Genomic DNA, 16,890 nt, shown 5'->3' with positions numbered 1-16,890 from the left:
ATACAAGCACTATTTAGCTTGAACTTCTTGTTGCTGTAGAAGAGTGGGAGACTATGTATTACAGTCTTCTACTTCTTCAACAGAATGCAGAAATCCAGATTTTTGTATGAATGCACATTTTAAATGCAGGCAACTGATTCATAATGTTTTACACAAAGCTCAAGTCTATAACCTGTCAAGCCTGTCATATAATCTCTGATAGTAGAATTTTAAACTGAGACTTCCCCAGAGAATAAGTGACTTTCCAGGGTCACAAGATAATTAATACATTTAAAGTCAATATTTTCATGTCTAAAGAATTTCAAACAAGATGTTCATATAAAATGTATTTGACAAAATTTACTGAGTCCACAAAAGTAAGCATACTTAGCACAGCCTATATTAAATAAGCACTTAACTGTATATGAAAGGTTAATATGGTATAGCAATAATTTTTTAATTTAGTAACTTCACTGGTATAACTTATGGAGAGACGACAAGTAAGGGCTATGTCAGTAGGACATACTAATAAGTAGAATTAAATAAGCATTTGAAAGTTTTATTATAACTATTTTAGAAACTACATCATCATTAGTTTTTATTCTCTCCTATGCTAGAGCAGACTTCTGAGTAATGTTTTTAACCAACGTCTTCAACACCAAATCATATTGAGTAAATTAATCATTTCTCTGAGCTTATTTACTAGGTAATGTCAACTCTCTGGAACCCACCAAAGAAAGTGAGGAGGAAGCCTCTGAAAGCACAACAATATGTGTCATTAAGCCTAGTTTTCACAAATACTCTTACAGTCAGTGGCACCTGGTCACCTTAGCTAGAAATCTGGTAAATTTTCCTGTTTTCCATTTTCTCCTTGCTACTTTCAATCAGTCACTAAATCCAGTGAATTCTATCTGCAAAAGATATATCTAGTTTGTTCTTCCAATCATTTTAATAACCACTATCAGATACTTAATAACCACTATCAATAACCTCAGATATGCAGATGACACCACCCTTATGGCAGAAAGTGAAGAGGAACTAAAAAGCCTCTTGATGAAAGTGAAAGTGGAGAGTGAAAAAGTTGGCTTAAAGCTCAACATTCAGAAAACGAAGATCATGGCATCCGGTCCCATCACTTCATGGGAAATAGATGGGGAAACAGTGGAAACAGTGTCAGACTTTATTTTTCTGGGCTCCAAAATCACTGCAGATGGTGACTCTGCAGCCATGAAATTAAAAGACACTTACTCCTTGGAAGGAAAGTTATGACCAACCTAGATAGCATATTCAAAAGCAGAGACATTACTTTGCCAACAAAGGTTCGTCTAGTCAAGGCTATGGATTTTCCTGTGGTCATGTATGGATGTGAGAATTGGACTGTGAAGAAGGCTGAGCATCGAAGAATTGATGCTTTTGAACTGTGGTGTTGGGGAAGACTCTTGAGAGTCCCTTGGACTGCAAGGAGATCCAACCAGTCCATTCTGAAGGAGATCAGCCCTGGGGTTTCTTTGGAGGGAATGATGCTAAAGCTGAAACTCCAGTACTTTGGCCACCTCATGCAAAGAGTTGACTCATTGGAAAAGACTCAGATGATGGGAGGGATTGGGGGCAAGAGGAGAAGGAGACGCCAGAGGATGAGATGGCTGGATGGCATCACTGACTCAATGGACATGAGTCTGAGTGAACTCTGGGAGTTGGTGATGGACAGGGAGGCCTGGCGTGCTGTGATTCATGGGGTCGCAAAGAGTCGGACACGACTGAGCGACTGATCTGATCTGATCTGATCAGATACTTAGGTCAGAGGTTAAAAAATATGGCTAGTAGGCCAAACTCAACCCACAGAACATTTTGTCTGACCTGCATGGTATTTTTTTTTTTAATCTGAATATTTGCCAGCAATTAAAAATTGGGAGATTTCAAGCTTCCCTGGTGGCTCACTGGTAAAGAATCCACCTGCCATTTTTCACAGAACTAGAACAAAAAAATCTCACAATTTGCATGGAAACACAAAAGACCCCAAATAGCCAAAGCAATCTTGAGAAAGAAGAATGCAGCTAGAGGAATCAACTTTCCTGACTTCAGACTATATTACAAAGCTATAGTCATCAAAAAGACAGTATGATACTGGCACAAAAACAGAAATATAGACCAATGGAATCAGATAAAAAGCCCAGAGATAAACCCATGCACCTATGGATATCTTATTTTTAACAAAGGAGGCAAAAATACACAATGGGGCAAAGATAGCTTCTTCAATAAGTGGTGCTGGGAAAACTGGACAGCTACACGTAAAAGAATGAAAGTAGAACACTTCCTCACCCCATCTTAAGTCTCTTCAGTCATGTTCGACTCTTTGAGACCCCATGGACTATAGCCCACCAGGCTCCTCTGCCCATGGGGATATTCCAGGCAAGAATACTGGAGTGGGTTGCCTGAGCCCTCCTCCAGGGGATCTTCCTGACCAAGGAATTGAACCCACATCCCTAACACCAGACACAAAGATAAACTCAAAATGGATTAAAGACCTAAATGTAAGACCAGAAACTATAAAATTCTTAGAGGAAAACATAGGCAGAACACTCAATGACATAAATCACAGCAAGATCCTCTACGACCCACCTCCTAGAGTAGTGGAAATAAAAATAAAAATAAACAAGTGGGACCTAATTAAACTTAAAAATTTTACAAAGCAAAGGAAACTATAAACAAGGTGAAAAGACACGCCTCAGAATGAGAGAAAATAATAGCAAATGAAACAACTGACAAAGGATTCATTTCCAAAATAAACAAGCAGTTCATATAAGTCAATATCAGAAAAACAGCCCAATCAAAAAGTGGGGAAAAGACCTAAACATACATTTCTCCAAAGAAGACATACAGATGGCTAACAAACACATGAAAAGATGCTCAACATCGCTCAATATTAGAGAAATGCAAATCAAAACTATAAGTTATCACCTCACACCAGTCAGAATGGCTGTCATCAAAACATCTACAAACAAATGCTGGAGAAGGTGTGGAGCAAACAGAATCCTCTTACATTACTGGTGGGAATGTAAATTGATATAGTCATGATGGAAGAGAGTGTGGAGATTGTTAAAAAAAAAAAAAACTGGGAATAAAACCACCATGTGTGTGCTTGCTAAGTTGCTTTAGTTGTGTCCAACTCTGCAACCCTATGGACTATAGCCCACCAGGCTCCTCTGTCCATGGGATTTCCCAGGCAAGAGTACTGGAGTGGGTTGCCATTCCCTTCTCCAAAACCACCATATGACCCAGCAATCCCACTACTAGGCATATACACTGAGGAAACCAAAACTGAAAAAGACACATGTACCCCAATGTTCACTGCAGTACTATTTACAATAGCTAGGACCTGGAAGCAACCTAGATGTCCATCAACAGATGAACGTAAAGAGAAGCCATGGTACATATATACAATAGAATATTACTCAACCGTAAAAAGGAGCACATTTGAGTCCTAATAAGATAAATGAACCTAGAGCCTATTATACAGAGTGAGGTAAATCAGAAAAAGAAAAGCAAATATCATATACTAACACATATATAGGAAAGTTATGTCCAACCTAGATAGCATATTCAAAAGCAGAGACATTACTTTGCCAACAAAGGTCCGTCTGGTCAAGGCTATGGTTTTTCCTGTGGTCATGTATGGATGTGAGAGTTGGACTGTGAAGAAGGCTGAGCATCGAAGAATTGATGCTTTTGAACTGTGGTGTTGGGGAAGACTCTTGAGAGTCCCTTGGACTGCAAGGAGATCCAACCAGTCCATTCTGAAGGAGATCAGCCCTGGGGTTTCTTTGGAGGGAATGATGCTAAAGCTGAAACTCCAATACTTTGGCCACCTCACGCGAAGAGCTGACTCATTGGAAAAGACTCTGATGCTGGGAGGGATTGGGGGCAGGAAGAGAAGGGGACGACAGAGGATGAGATGGCTGGATGGCATCACTGACTCGATGGACGTGAGTCTGAGTGAACTCCGGGAGTTGGTGATAGACATGGAGGCCTGGCGTGCTGCGATTCATGGGGTCGCAAAGAGTTGGACACGACTGAGCGACTGAACTGAACTGAACACATATATATGGAATCTAGAAAGATAGTGCTGATAAAATTATTTGCAGGGCAGCAATGGAGACACAGACATAAAGAACAGACTTATGGACACAGTGCAGGGAAGGAAGGAGAGAGTGGGATGTATGGAGAGAGTAACATGGAAACGTACATTACAATATATAAAATAGATAGCTAATAGTAATTTGCTGTCTGACTCAGGGAACTCAAACCAGGATTTTGTAACAACCTAGAGGGGTGGGATGGGGAGGGAGGTGGGAGGGAGGTTCAAGAGGGAGGGGACATATGTATAACTATTGCCGATTCTTGTTGATGTTTGGCAGACATCAACACAATACTGTAAAGCAATTATCCTTCAACTAAAAATAAATAAATAAATAAAAAAGAATCCACCTGCCAATGCAGGAGACACAGTTTCAATCCCTGGTCAGAGAAGATCCTATATGCCGAAGAACAGCTAAACCCGAGTGCAACAACTGCTGAGCCCATGCTCTAGGGCCCTCAAGTCTCAAGTACTGAGCCCGTGTACTGTAAATGCTGAAGCCCCCGCGCCCTGGAGCCTGCGCTCCTTAACGGGAGGAGCCACTGCAGTGAGAAGCCCTTCCACCACAACTAGAGAGCAGCCCCCACTCATTGAAACTAGAAAAAACCTGTGCAGCAATGAAGACCCAACACAGCCACAAATAAATCAATATTTTTAAATATTATTTTTAAAAAACAGGTTCTTTTTTAAAAATGGGAGATTTCACACACAAAAAAATCTAGATTTCCAACTTTTCTTGAAATATCAGAAGATCTGGAAAAAAAAGACTGAAGAAGCTATATCCTTTGAGAAGGCATACATTCTCTAGTTGGCTACAGTTCTCTCCTTTACCTGTGCTTCACTCATTTCATTTGAGTTTATAAACCCTAATTTAGACCTTCACAATTTATTTCCTGAACTGAAGTGATAACTTCTTGATTGGGCTCCCTTCCTCTGGTTTTCAGTCAATTCTTATTAATATTGACAATGTTGATTGACAGACTTCATACATGAAACTTTTTCACTTTACTCAAAGCAATTATCCTCCAATTAAAAATAAATTTTTAAAATAGTGCCCCATTATTGAAAAGATAGAGTTCAACTTCCCAGCACAAATGCAAAGCTAACCTTTCTCTTTAATCCCAGTATTCAACTTCAATCCCAATATTCAATCAGACTGAATTACTTATAAATTGCTTATAAATTTATTGCTTATAAATTCAATCAGACTGAATTGCTTAGAAATGCCAGAATCTCTCCCACTTCTGTACTTTTTAAAATGCACTCTCAACCTAGAATATTCGTCCTTTCTTGCCTGTCTAACTCCTACTCTTTCTTCAAGATCAGCTCAAGTAAGATCTCTTCTGGGACATTTTCCCAGGCTCCTCCTCCCCACTCTCTCTACCTACCATTTCCAGTCAGTCTACCAGGCAGCTCCTCCTGTGTATCAGTAGCATCCTGTGGCCATTACAGCACGTACAATTATTGCTTTTTTTACTGTGTCCAACTAGAATGAACTCCTTGAAGGCAACCACTGTTAAGTTTCATCTTAAAATGTAAATGAGAAGACAGAAGTGCTTCCTCAATTATTTATATAATAGCAGTAAATGAGAAAAGGAAGAAACACTTGCAAAAGACCTTATGTGCCAAATACTACAGCTAGATCCTTTTGTAATATTTCATTTACAATAAATGAGATAGAATTTAATACAAGTTACAATAAATGAAAAAGCAGACAGATTTTAGAATTTTAGTTATGACTTGGTTAAATGTTGAAGTACTAGTTGTTTTGTAAGATTCTCATTACGTCATTTTGAGGTCACAGCTGTCATTCAAATAATAATTTCCTTAAGATTAAATTTCAGTTCATATTATTTCTGAGTTAAATCTTAGTATGATTTCCTCTGATTAAAAAAAAAAAAAGAGAAGGAAAAAACCCTAATGCTCAAGATCAACAAAGTTTAAGGAAAGGCTTTAAAAAATATCTTTAAGAACATCTATGCAACAAAATACTCATATAAGGGAAAAGCTTCATATAAGATTTTATGCAAAGAGAAATATTATGCATCAATAATATTTACATAGGGAGGATTCACTCAAACATAATTTTCAGTTATTCCTATATTTAGTAAAATAGGTAAAATTATTGGGTGGCGCTAGTGATAAAGAACCCACCTGTCAATGCAAGAGATAGAAACTCAGGTTCGATTCATTGGTCTGGAAGATCCCCTGGAGAAGGAAATGGCAACCCACTCCAATATTCTTGCCTACATCATCCCATGATGTAGACCTGGCAGCCTGCAGTTTATAGCTTCACAAAGAGTCAGACACAACTGACTCTACTTAGCACACACATAAAAGTATTGAAAAATATCTAAAAGGTCAACTTACCCCTTCTATAAGAATTACAATTGGTGAAAATGCAGAATTCAGGAAATCATAAACATCAATTTGAAATAAATATTCCAGAAGCTGACGCCAAGAAGCATCTTCTGTCAATTTATAAATTAAAATGTTAATACATGATAAGATACAAATTTTGAGTTTAATTTCTTCCTTAATTGCTGCATTAGAGAACAAATAACTTGTTTCTTACCTTTTTTAGCAATGTAATTTTGAGAAGATAAAGAGTAATCAGTTGAAAGGATCTGACTGTTTGACAGGGTATTTTCCATAGATGTGTCCATTTCCACCTGAGTAGGCCTTTCAGTGTCTAGTGATATTTTTAATTTTTCATCACTATTTTCAGAAGATAGAGTTTTGAAATGAGCTTCTTCAATAATTCTCATAGGGAACTCTATTTCAGAGTCCATATCTGCAAATAGAAATGTTTAGGGTTTTTAATAATGTTTACTTTGTTGTAGGCTTCCTATTTTTTTTTCTAGGCAGGTCATCCTTTGAATCTTTGTGGGCATTGTGATTCTTCATTATGGAAAGAATTCATTTGAAACAAATTTATAGTCTGTATTAGTTCCTACTGCAGATACAAATTAACAAACACTTAATGGCTTAAACAACACAAATATGTTTCTGGAAATCAGAAATCCTAAAACCAAGGCTGTGGCAGGGCTGTATTCCTTCTGGAGGTCTAGAGGAGAATTCATTTCCTTGCTTTTTCTACCTTCTGGAGGCCACCTGCATCCTTTCGCTCATGGCCCTGTATATATGAAGATATATATATACATATATATATATGCACATCTCGAGAAAATTCACTTTAAAGAGGATTGTTGTTATTTAGTCACTAAGTTGTGTCCAACTTTTGTGATCCCATGGAATGTAGCCTGCCAGGCTCCTCTGTCCATGGGATTTTCCAGGCAAGACTATTGGAGCAGATTACCATTTCCTTCTTCAGGGGCTCTTCCAAACCCAGGGAGTACCTGACGTGCATTGGCAAGCAGATTCTTTACCTCTCATCCACCTGGGAAGCCCTTAAAAAGGACTACCCTTCTCCAAAATTAAGAAAAACATTTAATTAGAAATATATGTGTTATAATTTTCCACATTTGTAATGTTGCACCATATATTTATGTGCATGCCATGTCACACGGCCATCAATTTAATTTTCAAATATAGTTTAAACTGATTACTTGATTCAATGAACTAATCAAACAGGATTTTTTTTTTTTTTTTTAGGATTTTTTTTTTAAAAAGGTTCTAACTAGTCCCAGCCTAAGGTATAGTAGTCAAGTAAATTGTAGGATTTATTTCTCAGTTACTTTTTAAGACAAGGATAGAAAAGTATCACTGCAGTCCTGAAAAACAATATTAAAGAATAGTCCTAACTTAATTATTCATTATCTAACTTCGCTCTTTGAGTTATGAATGTAACATATCATTTTCATGCTGTCACTTAGTCAGCATTGTTTAAAAGATGAAAGTCCCAAGTGAGCAAACAGATACCTGTAATTTAATAATGCCACATGTGGACATTAAAATTTAAAATGACCAATCATTTCAGGAGTTTGAATATAATTGGACCATTGTAAATACAGGACTCAAATAGTGATCTACAATGATGTTTGATGGCATCAAACATCAACTTATTCAACAATTAATTTCACAAAATTTTTGTGTGCCTAGATTGATTCTTTTTAAAATATTATCTTATACTGCACTTGAAATAAATATATGTAAAAAAAATGAAAACTTGCTATATTATTTTCATATTTAATTATATTTCTGAGGTATTATTTTTACATTACTTAAATGTAAGCCTTAGGATTTACATTAGAAGCCAAAGCAATCTTGAAATTGAAGAATATTGAATCTTGAAAAAGAAGAATAGAGCTGGAGTAATCATACTCCCTGACTTCAGCCTATACCACAAAGCTACAATCATGAAAATAGTATGATACTGGAACAAAAATAGATACATGGATCAATGGAATACTCTAGAGAGCCCAGAAATAGGCCCACACACTTATGATCAATTAATCTACAACAAAAGAGATAAGGATATACAATGTAGAAAAGATAGTTTCTTCAAAAAGTTGTACAGGGAAAACTAGAGAGCAACATGTAAAAGAATGAAATTAGAACATTCTCTAATACCATACACAAAAAATTTAAAGACCTAACTATAAGACTGGATACTATAAAATTCCTAGAGGAAAACAATGGTAGAAAACTTTTTGATATAAATCACAGCAATATATTGGGGAATCTGTCTCCTAGAGTAAAGAAAACAAAACCAAAAATAAATGGGACCTAGTTAAACTAAAAATCTTTGCACAGCAAAAGAAACCATAAACAAAACAAAAAGACAACCTAGGAAGTGGGAGAAAATATTTGCAAAGGTTGCGAAGGACAAGGGATTGATTTCCAAAATATACAAACAGCTCATACAGGTCAATATCAAAAAAGCAAACAACTCAATCAAAAATGAGTGGAAGACCTAAATAGATATTTCTTCAAAGAAGACATCCAGATGGCTAAGAAGAAGCACATCTCTAATTATTAGAGAAATGTAAATCAAACCTACAGTGAAGTATCACACCAGCCAGAATCAGATCAGATCAGTCGCTCAGTCGTGTCCAACACTTTGCAATCCCATGAATCACAGCACGCCAGGCCTCCCTGTCCATCACCAACTCCCAGAGTTCACTCAGACTCACGTCCATTGAGTCAGTGATGCCATCCAGCCATCTCATCTTCTGTTGTCTCCTTCTCCTCCTGCCCTCAATCGCTCCAAGCATCAGAGTCTTTTCCAATGAGTCAACTCTTCGCATGAAGTGGCCAAACTACTGGAGTTTCAGTTTCAGCATCATTCCTTCCAAAGAAATCCCAGGGCTGATCTCCTTCAGAATGGACTGGTTGGATCTCCTTGCAGTCCAAGGGACTCTCAAGAGTCTTCTCCAACACCACAGTTCAAAAGCATCAATTCTTCGGCACTCAGCCTTCTTCACAGTCCAACGCTCACATCCATACATGACCACAGGAAAAACCATAGCCTTTACTAGACGGACCTTTGTTGGCAAAGTAATGTCTCTGCTTTTGAACATGCTATCTAGGTTGGTCATCACTTTCCTTCCAAGGAGTAAGCGTCTTTTAATTTCATGGCTGCAGTCACCATCTGTAGTGATTTTGGAGCCCAGAAAAATAAACTCTGACACTGTTTCCACTGTTTCCCCATCTATTTCCCATGAAGTGGTGGGACCAGATGCCATGATCTTAATTTTCTGAATGTTGAGCTTTAAGCCAACTTTTCCACTCTCCACTTTCACTTTCATCAAGAGGCTTTTTAGTTCCTCTTCGCTTTCTGCCATAAGGGTGGTGTCATCTGCATATCTGAGGTTATTGATATTTCTCCCAGCAATCTTGATTCCAGTTTGTGTTTCTTCCAGTCCAGCGTTTCTCATGATGTACTCTGCATATAAGTTAAATAAACAGAGTGACAATATACAGCCTTGACGAACTCCTTTTCCTATTTGGAACCAGTCTGTTGTTCCACGTCCAGTTCTAACTGTTGCTTCCTGACCTGCATACAAATTTCTCAAGAGGCAGTCAGGTGGTCTGGTATTCCCATGTCTTTCAGAATTTTCCACAGTTTATTGTGATCCACACAGTCAAAGGCTTTGGCATAGTCAATAAAGCAGAAATAGATGATTTTCTGGAACTCTCTTGCTTTTTCCATGATCCAGTGGATGTTGGCAATTTGATCTTTGGTTCCTCTGCCTTTTCTAAAACCAGCTTGAACATCAGGAAGTTCACGGTTCACATATTACTGAAGCCTGGCTTGGAGAATTTTGAGCATTACTTTACTAGTGTGTGAGATGAGTGCAATTGTGCAGTAGTTTGAGCATTCTTTGGCATTGCCTTTCTTTGGGATTGGAATGAAAACTGACCTTTTCCAGTCCTGTGGCCACTGCTGAGTTTTCCAAACCTGCTGGCATACTGAGTGCAGCACTTTTACAGCATCATCTTTCAGGATTTGGAATAGCTCAATTGGAATTCCATCACCTCCACTAGCTTTGTTCGTAGTGATGCTTTCTAAGGCCCACTTGACTTCACATTCCAGGATGTCTGGCTCTAGGTCAGTGATCACACCACCGTGATTATCTGGGTCATGAAGATCTTTTTTGTACAGTTCTTCTGTGTATTCTTGCCACCTCTTCTTAATATCTTCTGTTTCTATTAGGTCCATACCATTTCTGTCCTTTATTGAGCGCATCTTTGCATGAAATGTTCCTTTGATATCTTTAATTTTCTTGAAGAGATCTCTAGTCTTTCCCATTCTGTTGTTTTCCTCTATTTCTTTGCACTGATCACTGAGGAAGGCTTTCTTATCTCTCCTTGGTATTCTTTGGAACTCTGCACTCAGATGTTTATATCTTTCCTTTTCTCCTTTGCTTTTCACTTCTCTTCTTTTCACAGCTATTTGTAAGGCCTCCCCAGACAGCCATTATGCTTTTTTGCATTTTTTTTCTATGGGAATGGTCTTGATCCCTGTCTCCTGTACAATGTCACGAACCTCATTCCATAGTTCATCAGGCACTCTATCTATCAGATCTAGGCCCTTAAATCTATTTCTCACTTCCACTGTATAATCATAAGGGATTTGATTTAGGTCATACCTGAATGGTCTAGTGGTTTTCCCCACTTTCTTCAATTTAAGTCTGAATTTGGCAATAAGGAGTTCATGGTCTGAGCCACAGTCAGCTCCTGGTCTTGTTTTTGCTGACTGTATAGAGTTTCTCCATCTTTGGCTGCAAAGAATATAATCAATCTGATTTCGGTGTTGACCATCTGGTGATGTCCATCTATAGAGTCTTCTCTTGTGTTGTTGGAAGAGGGTGTTTGTTATGATCAGTGCATTTTATTGGCAAAACTCTATTAGTCTTTGCCCTGCTTCATTCCGTATTCCAAGGCCAAATTTGCCTGTTACTCCAGGTGTTTCTTGACTTCCTACTTTTGCATTCCAGTCCCCTATAATGAAAAGGACATCTTTTTTGGGTGTTAGTTCTAAAAGGTCTTGTAGGCCTTCAAACAACCGTTCAACTTCAGCTTCTTCAGCATTACTGGTTGGGGCATAGACTTGGATTACTGTGATACTGAATGGTTTGCCTTGGAAACGAACAGAGATCATTCTGTCGTTTTTGAGATTGCATCCAAGTACTGCATTTTGGACTCTTTTGTTGACCATGATGGCCACTCCATTTCTTCTGAGGGATTCCTGCCCGCAGTAGTAGATACAATGGTCATCTGAGTTAAATTCACCCATTCCAGTCCATTTCAGTTCGCTGATTCCTAGAATGTCGACATTCACTCTTGCCATCTCTTGTTTGACCACTTCCAATTTGCATTGATTCATGGACCTGACATTCCAGGTTCCTATGCAATATTGCTCTTTACAGCATTGGACCTGGCTTCTATCACCAGTCACATCCACGGCTGGGTACTCTTTTTGCTTTGGCTCCATCCCTTCATTCTTTCTGGAGTTATTTCTCCACTGATCTCCAGTAGCATACTGGGCACCTACTGACCTGGGGAGTTTTGGCCATCATCAAAAAGTCAACAATGAATACTGAAAAGGGTGTGGATAAAAGGAAAGCCTTCTGTACTTTGGTGGGAACATAAACTGGTGCAGCCACTAGGGAGAACAGCATGGAGGTCCCTTAAAAAATTAAAAATAGAACTTCCATAGGATCCAACAACCCCACACCTGGCCATATACTGGGAAAAAACTATAATTTGAAAATATACATGCATTATTTACAATAGCCAAGACATGGAAGCAATTTAAATGTCTATCAACAGATGAACAGAAAAAGAAAATTGTATGTATTCACATACAATGGACTATAGGCCATAAAAAAGAATGAAATAATGCTATTTGCAGCATTGGATAGACCTAGAGATTATCATACTAGATGAAGTCAGATAGTGAATGACAAATATCATATGATATCACTTACATGTGGAAGTGATACAAATGAACTTATTTACAAAACAGAAATAGACTCAGACAGAAAACAAACTTACAGTTAACCAAAAGGAAAGAAAGGGAGGGATAAATTAAGAATTTGGGATTAACATTTATATACTACTGTATATAAAATAAACAACAAGGTCCTAATAATAGCACAGGAAACTATATTCAATATCTTATAATAACCTATAATTGAAAACAATCTGAAAAGTAATATATATTCTTATCTGTATATTCATATATGTTCTTATATGTATATATATTTTATATATATATATACAACTGAATCACTTTGCTGTATACCTAAAATATTGTAAGTACTTCAATTTTTAAAAAAGATTTACATTAGATAGTTATGCCTTTCTTATAATTTTTAATAAATTAATAAAGTTTTAATTCAAATAAAATAATATTCTTTCATATTTAACTGTACTTGGAAAATTCATTATTTAAATAAGCTCAGTTGGAATCCTTTTGTAAAATAGCTATTAATATAAATAACTTATCTAATTAATTTATTTTGTAAATTCTTAGATCAGCAATATTGGCTTTTTGTAAATGTGTTATCTCAAGCCTCAACTTTTCACAAATACTTATTCAAGATCAGCGATTCATTTTTCTTATGCATTCTTTACAAATAAGTCCAGTTTTCACTTGTTATTCCCTAAAAGGGGTAGTGAAATTATCTGAAAATATTGGCTATTTTAGCTATTTCTCCAATATCCAGAAAATAGACTCTGTGGCATTAACTGAATCCTTTCTTTAGTATTCTCTTTTTAAATAGCAAACTTTGCATGACCTTAGTTTGTTTTCATTTAGTTAATAGTGAAATGTTTTGAAATATTTGTAGAGTAAGGCATCTTTTTTCTGAACCTTAAAAGAATTTCTTAGCACTTTTATAAAAATCCTTCAAAACTAGTTATAATTGCATAAATGCACTGCTTGACTATTTACCAAGTTATTTTCCCAGCATCACTACATGAAATAAATTCTACTAAAATGATATTCAGAATGCCCTGAAGTTTCTATATATAAGCTCTAAAATATTTTTATATATCTATATTTTGAAACATCTATATTTCTGGGTTGATATTACTTTGTTTTAGTCTCTTCTTTCCAGTTACTCTTATCTGCTTTTTCACAAATATCTCTTTAGGATCTAACAAGCTTAGAATAAAATAATTTCCTCCAGCCTTTGAAAATCTAGGTCTCTAATGTTTTCAGTCATGAAAATCATCATATCTACACCTTTCTTATTTAGAAAAGTGTTAGAGGTGGCCCAGATGGTAAAGAATCTGCCTGCGATGCAGGAGACCCAAGTTCAATCCGTGGGTCAGGAAGATCCCCTAGAGAAGGGAATGGCTACCCACTCTAGTATTCTTGCCTGGAGAATTCCATGAACAGAAGAGCCTAGCCGGCTACAGGCCATGGGGTCTCAAAGAGTCTGACATGACTGAGCGAATAATACTTTCACTTCACTTAGAATCTAAAGTCTATATTCTGGTTAGAGGATGTTGATCAAATAAAGAACTCACATTTTATAGAATATTAAGAAATAACATATAGTTCTTCTGGAAATTCAAGAAAATCAACCAGCTCCAGTGAAATGTGTTTCTTTCTGAGTTTGCAACATTATTGATCTCTTCTTGTGAAAGTTTTTATGTCATTCTAAAGTTCAATCATTTCTGTATTATTGGCCAATATTTGTTGAGTTTCTAATCTGTCCATCATAAAGACAGAATGGAGATGTGCGAAAGTCATGTTATATAACTCTACTTAAAATATAATCCACGTGTTTTTAATCATAGGTGTTACTGATGCCTGTACACCTAGAAGTCTCCTCTGCTACTCTGCTCTCTTCTGTTGCCTTCTGTTGAGCTCCCAGAATTGAGAGACTTGATGGACAATGTGGAAAACGTTTTACATTGTTTTTGCTTGAGTTTCCATGTTACCTTGTACACTTAAAGAAAACCCTTGTTATCACAGATCTTCTTAGTGGGGAGGTGAGGAACTATAGATCTAGAATAAAATATAATTTAGAAACCAAGGCTATTTTAAAGTAATGAAAGTTGTTTTTAAAATAACCTAATAAGCAAAAATTATCACCTAACAGAACAGAAAGTCAATGGACATTATCTAAAATAGGTTAATCAAAGGAGAACAATATAAATATTTTACTTAGAAAATAGATAAATACTAAAAGAAATATTCTCTAAAAAATAAAAGAAATTATTATCCTTGGGAGAGAGGTGGAAGTAGAGATGGACAAAGGGAACAGAAATTGCTTTTGTTTAGGGAAAAAAAAAGCCTTAGCACTACATATATTTTTAAACCTGTCTACATATAGAAGTTTGATTAAAACTTATTGTAAAATACCTAGAGATCTCCTTGAAATATCCATATACATCCAATCATTCCTTGTCCCTTGAGATTTTATGATATTAAGATCTACTAAGCACTTCCCTGGTGGCTCAGACAGTAAAGAACCCACCTGCAATGTGGGAGACCTGTGTTTGAACCCTGAGTTGGGAAGAGCCCCTGGAGCATGGAATGGCAACCGACTCCAGTATTCTTGCCTGGAGAGCTCCATGAACAGAGGAGCCTGGCAGGCCCCAGTCCATGGCGTCACAAAGAGCTGGACATGACTGGCTGACTTTCACTTTACTTTAAGATCTACTAAGTCCCAGAGCAAACCAGATATATTGATAAAAGGGTGATTGACAAGGTTGTTGCTGATTATTGTTTATTTAGAAAAACAAGGATTCCTGGATTTTTCATGTGATTTGTACTTTTAAAAATAGGCTCAGACTGTAAAGAATCTGCCTATAATGTGGGAGACCCAGGTTTGACCCCTGGGTTGGGCAGATAACCTGAAGAAGAGAATGGCTACCCACTCCAATATTCTGGCCTGGAGAATTCATGGACAGAGGAGCCTGGCGGGCTACAGTCCATGGCACCTCAAAAAGCAGACACGACTGAGCAACTAGCAATTTCACTTTTTCCTATGTTTAAAAAAGAAATCACATTATAGATATTTTTATACTAACCTGGCTGACTGTAACCACTTTTCAACATATCTTCTATATTATCTGTGGGGTACTTTTCAGCTGAAAATTCTTCTGTTTCATCATTTTCACCTACATTACTTTCATCCAGAGTCTGTTTGGGAAATGTCAATTCCGTTTCCTTTGGAGTGTTCTGGAACCTCCAGCGGTTGTCAAAATTATACAATAACTTTTTAAAATATGGTACAGTATCAGAATCCTCTGTTTTCTCTAAGACCCTTTCCTTGCCTACTTGATTTTCAGTTTCCGTAACTTTTATTAGTTTTATTTCTTGTTCCTTATCAGGGTCAAATTCACTTGTTGAAGGATGCCTATGTTTATCTTCCTCACCTCCTTCTTCATTTTTTCCATCATCTGATATCATTTTATCTTCATTAGCATATGCGAAGCCTAGCATAGCAAAACCAAAATCAAACCAACTTGGCTTGAGAATTGAGCTCTCATTAGTGATTACGTCTTCCTTTTCTGTTAATATTTCTGTACACGGAACAGTGGGTTCTTCCTCAGAGGATATGGAACTAGGAACATCTTCTAACAGTGGGTTGCTTTCTTTGGATGATAACTCAAGCTCTGTATCCTCACCTCCAAAACCCAAATAACTTGTAAATCCACCACCAAACCAACCAGTGTCTTGAGGATTGAGAATGTGCTCTAACTCAGATACTAACAGTTCAGACTGTTCCTTTGGCACTGAATCAAACTCTAATTCAAGTTCTTGCTTATGTTCTGTTTGGGGCTCACCACTGTTTAATTCCTCTGGGTCATTCCCATCTTCCACTGCTATTTGTCTACTTAGAAATGAGCTTTCTTCTTGAGGTTCAGTAACTGATTCAAAAGGCTTTTCTTCAGCTTGGTCCTCTCCAAATCCAAACCATCCTTTCACTTCAGGGACAGCTGAAGATGGTGGGACATGATCCTCTTCTGGAATAAGATACTGTTCCATACTTTCAGTTTCTGCTTCCCAATCTTCTAATTCACTAGTACTTCTGATATCTTCAGGAGCCTCTGAAGCTGGAAATCGGTCTTCAAACAAACTACTTTCAGAAGTTGAATAAAAGCCAGGTTCTATCTGAAAATCACTTTCATATACACTAGATTTGGGGTCATTATCTTCTTCATATGGATACATATTTTCACTATTATCACTGTTTAACTCACTAGCTTCATTTTCAAATATGTAGCTTATTCCAAGAAGACAGAAAAAGTCAGATTCCTAAAAGGAAAAATAAATATATGATTAACATTAATATACTGAAACTCCTTGTTTGTCCAAAATCATTCCAAATGAGTGTCATTTTCCC

At 37.0% G+C, this 16,890-nt stretch overlaps 1 protein-coding gene across 4 annotated transcripts in view; it reads right to left on the bottom strand.

The window, feature by feature from the left end:
- Nucleotides 1-16,890, bottom strand: part of MIA2 (MIA SH3 domain ER export factor 2) — a 97,136-nt gene that overhangs the window by 71,555 nt on the left and 8,691 nt on the right. For all 4 annotated transcript variants that reach the window (XM_061394982.1, XM_061394983.1, XM_061394979.1 and 1 more), the window contains exons 4-6: nt 15,572-16,802; nt 6,690-6,908; nt 6,485-6,585 (exon numbers count right to left, since the gene is read on the bottom strand). In XM_061394982.1, coding sequence (XP_061250966.1) covers nt 6,485-6,585; nt 6,690-6,908; nt 15,572-16,802 — 1,551 coding nt within the window. The remainder of the gene's footprint in view (nt 1-6,484; nt 6,586-6,689; nt 6,909-15,571; nt 16,803-16,890) is intronic.

This window comes from Bos javanicus, chromosome 21, assembly GCF_032452875.1.
Source record: "Bos javanicus breed banteng chromosome 21, ARS-OSU_banteng_1.0, whole genome shotgun sequence".
NCBI lineage: Eukaryota > Metazoa > Chordata > Mammalia > Artiodactyla > Bovidae > Bos > Bos javanicus.
Note: the sequence above shows the minus strand (reverse complement) of the source record. Positions and strands in the feature narration are given on the sequence as shown.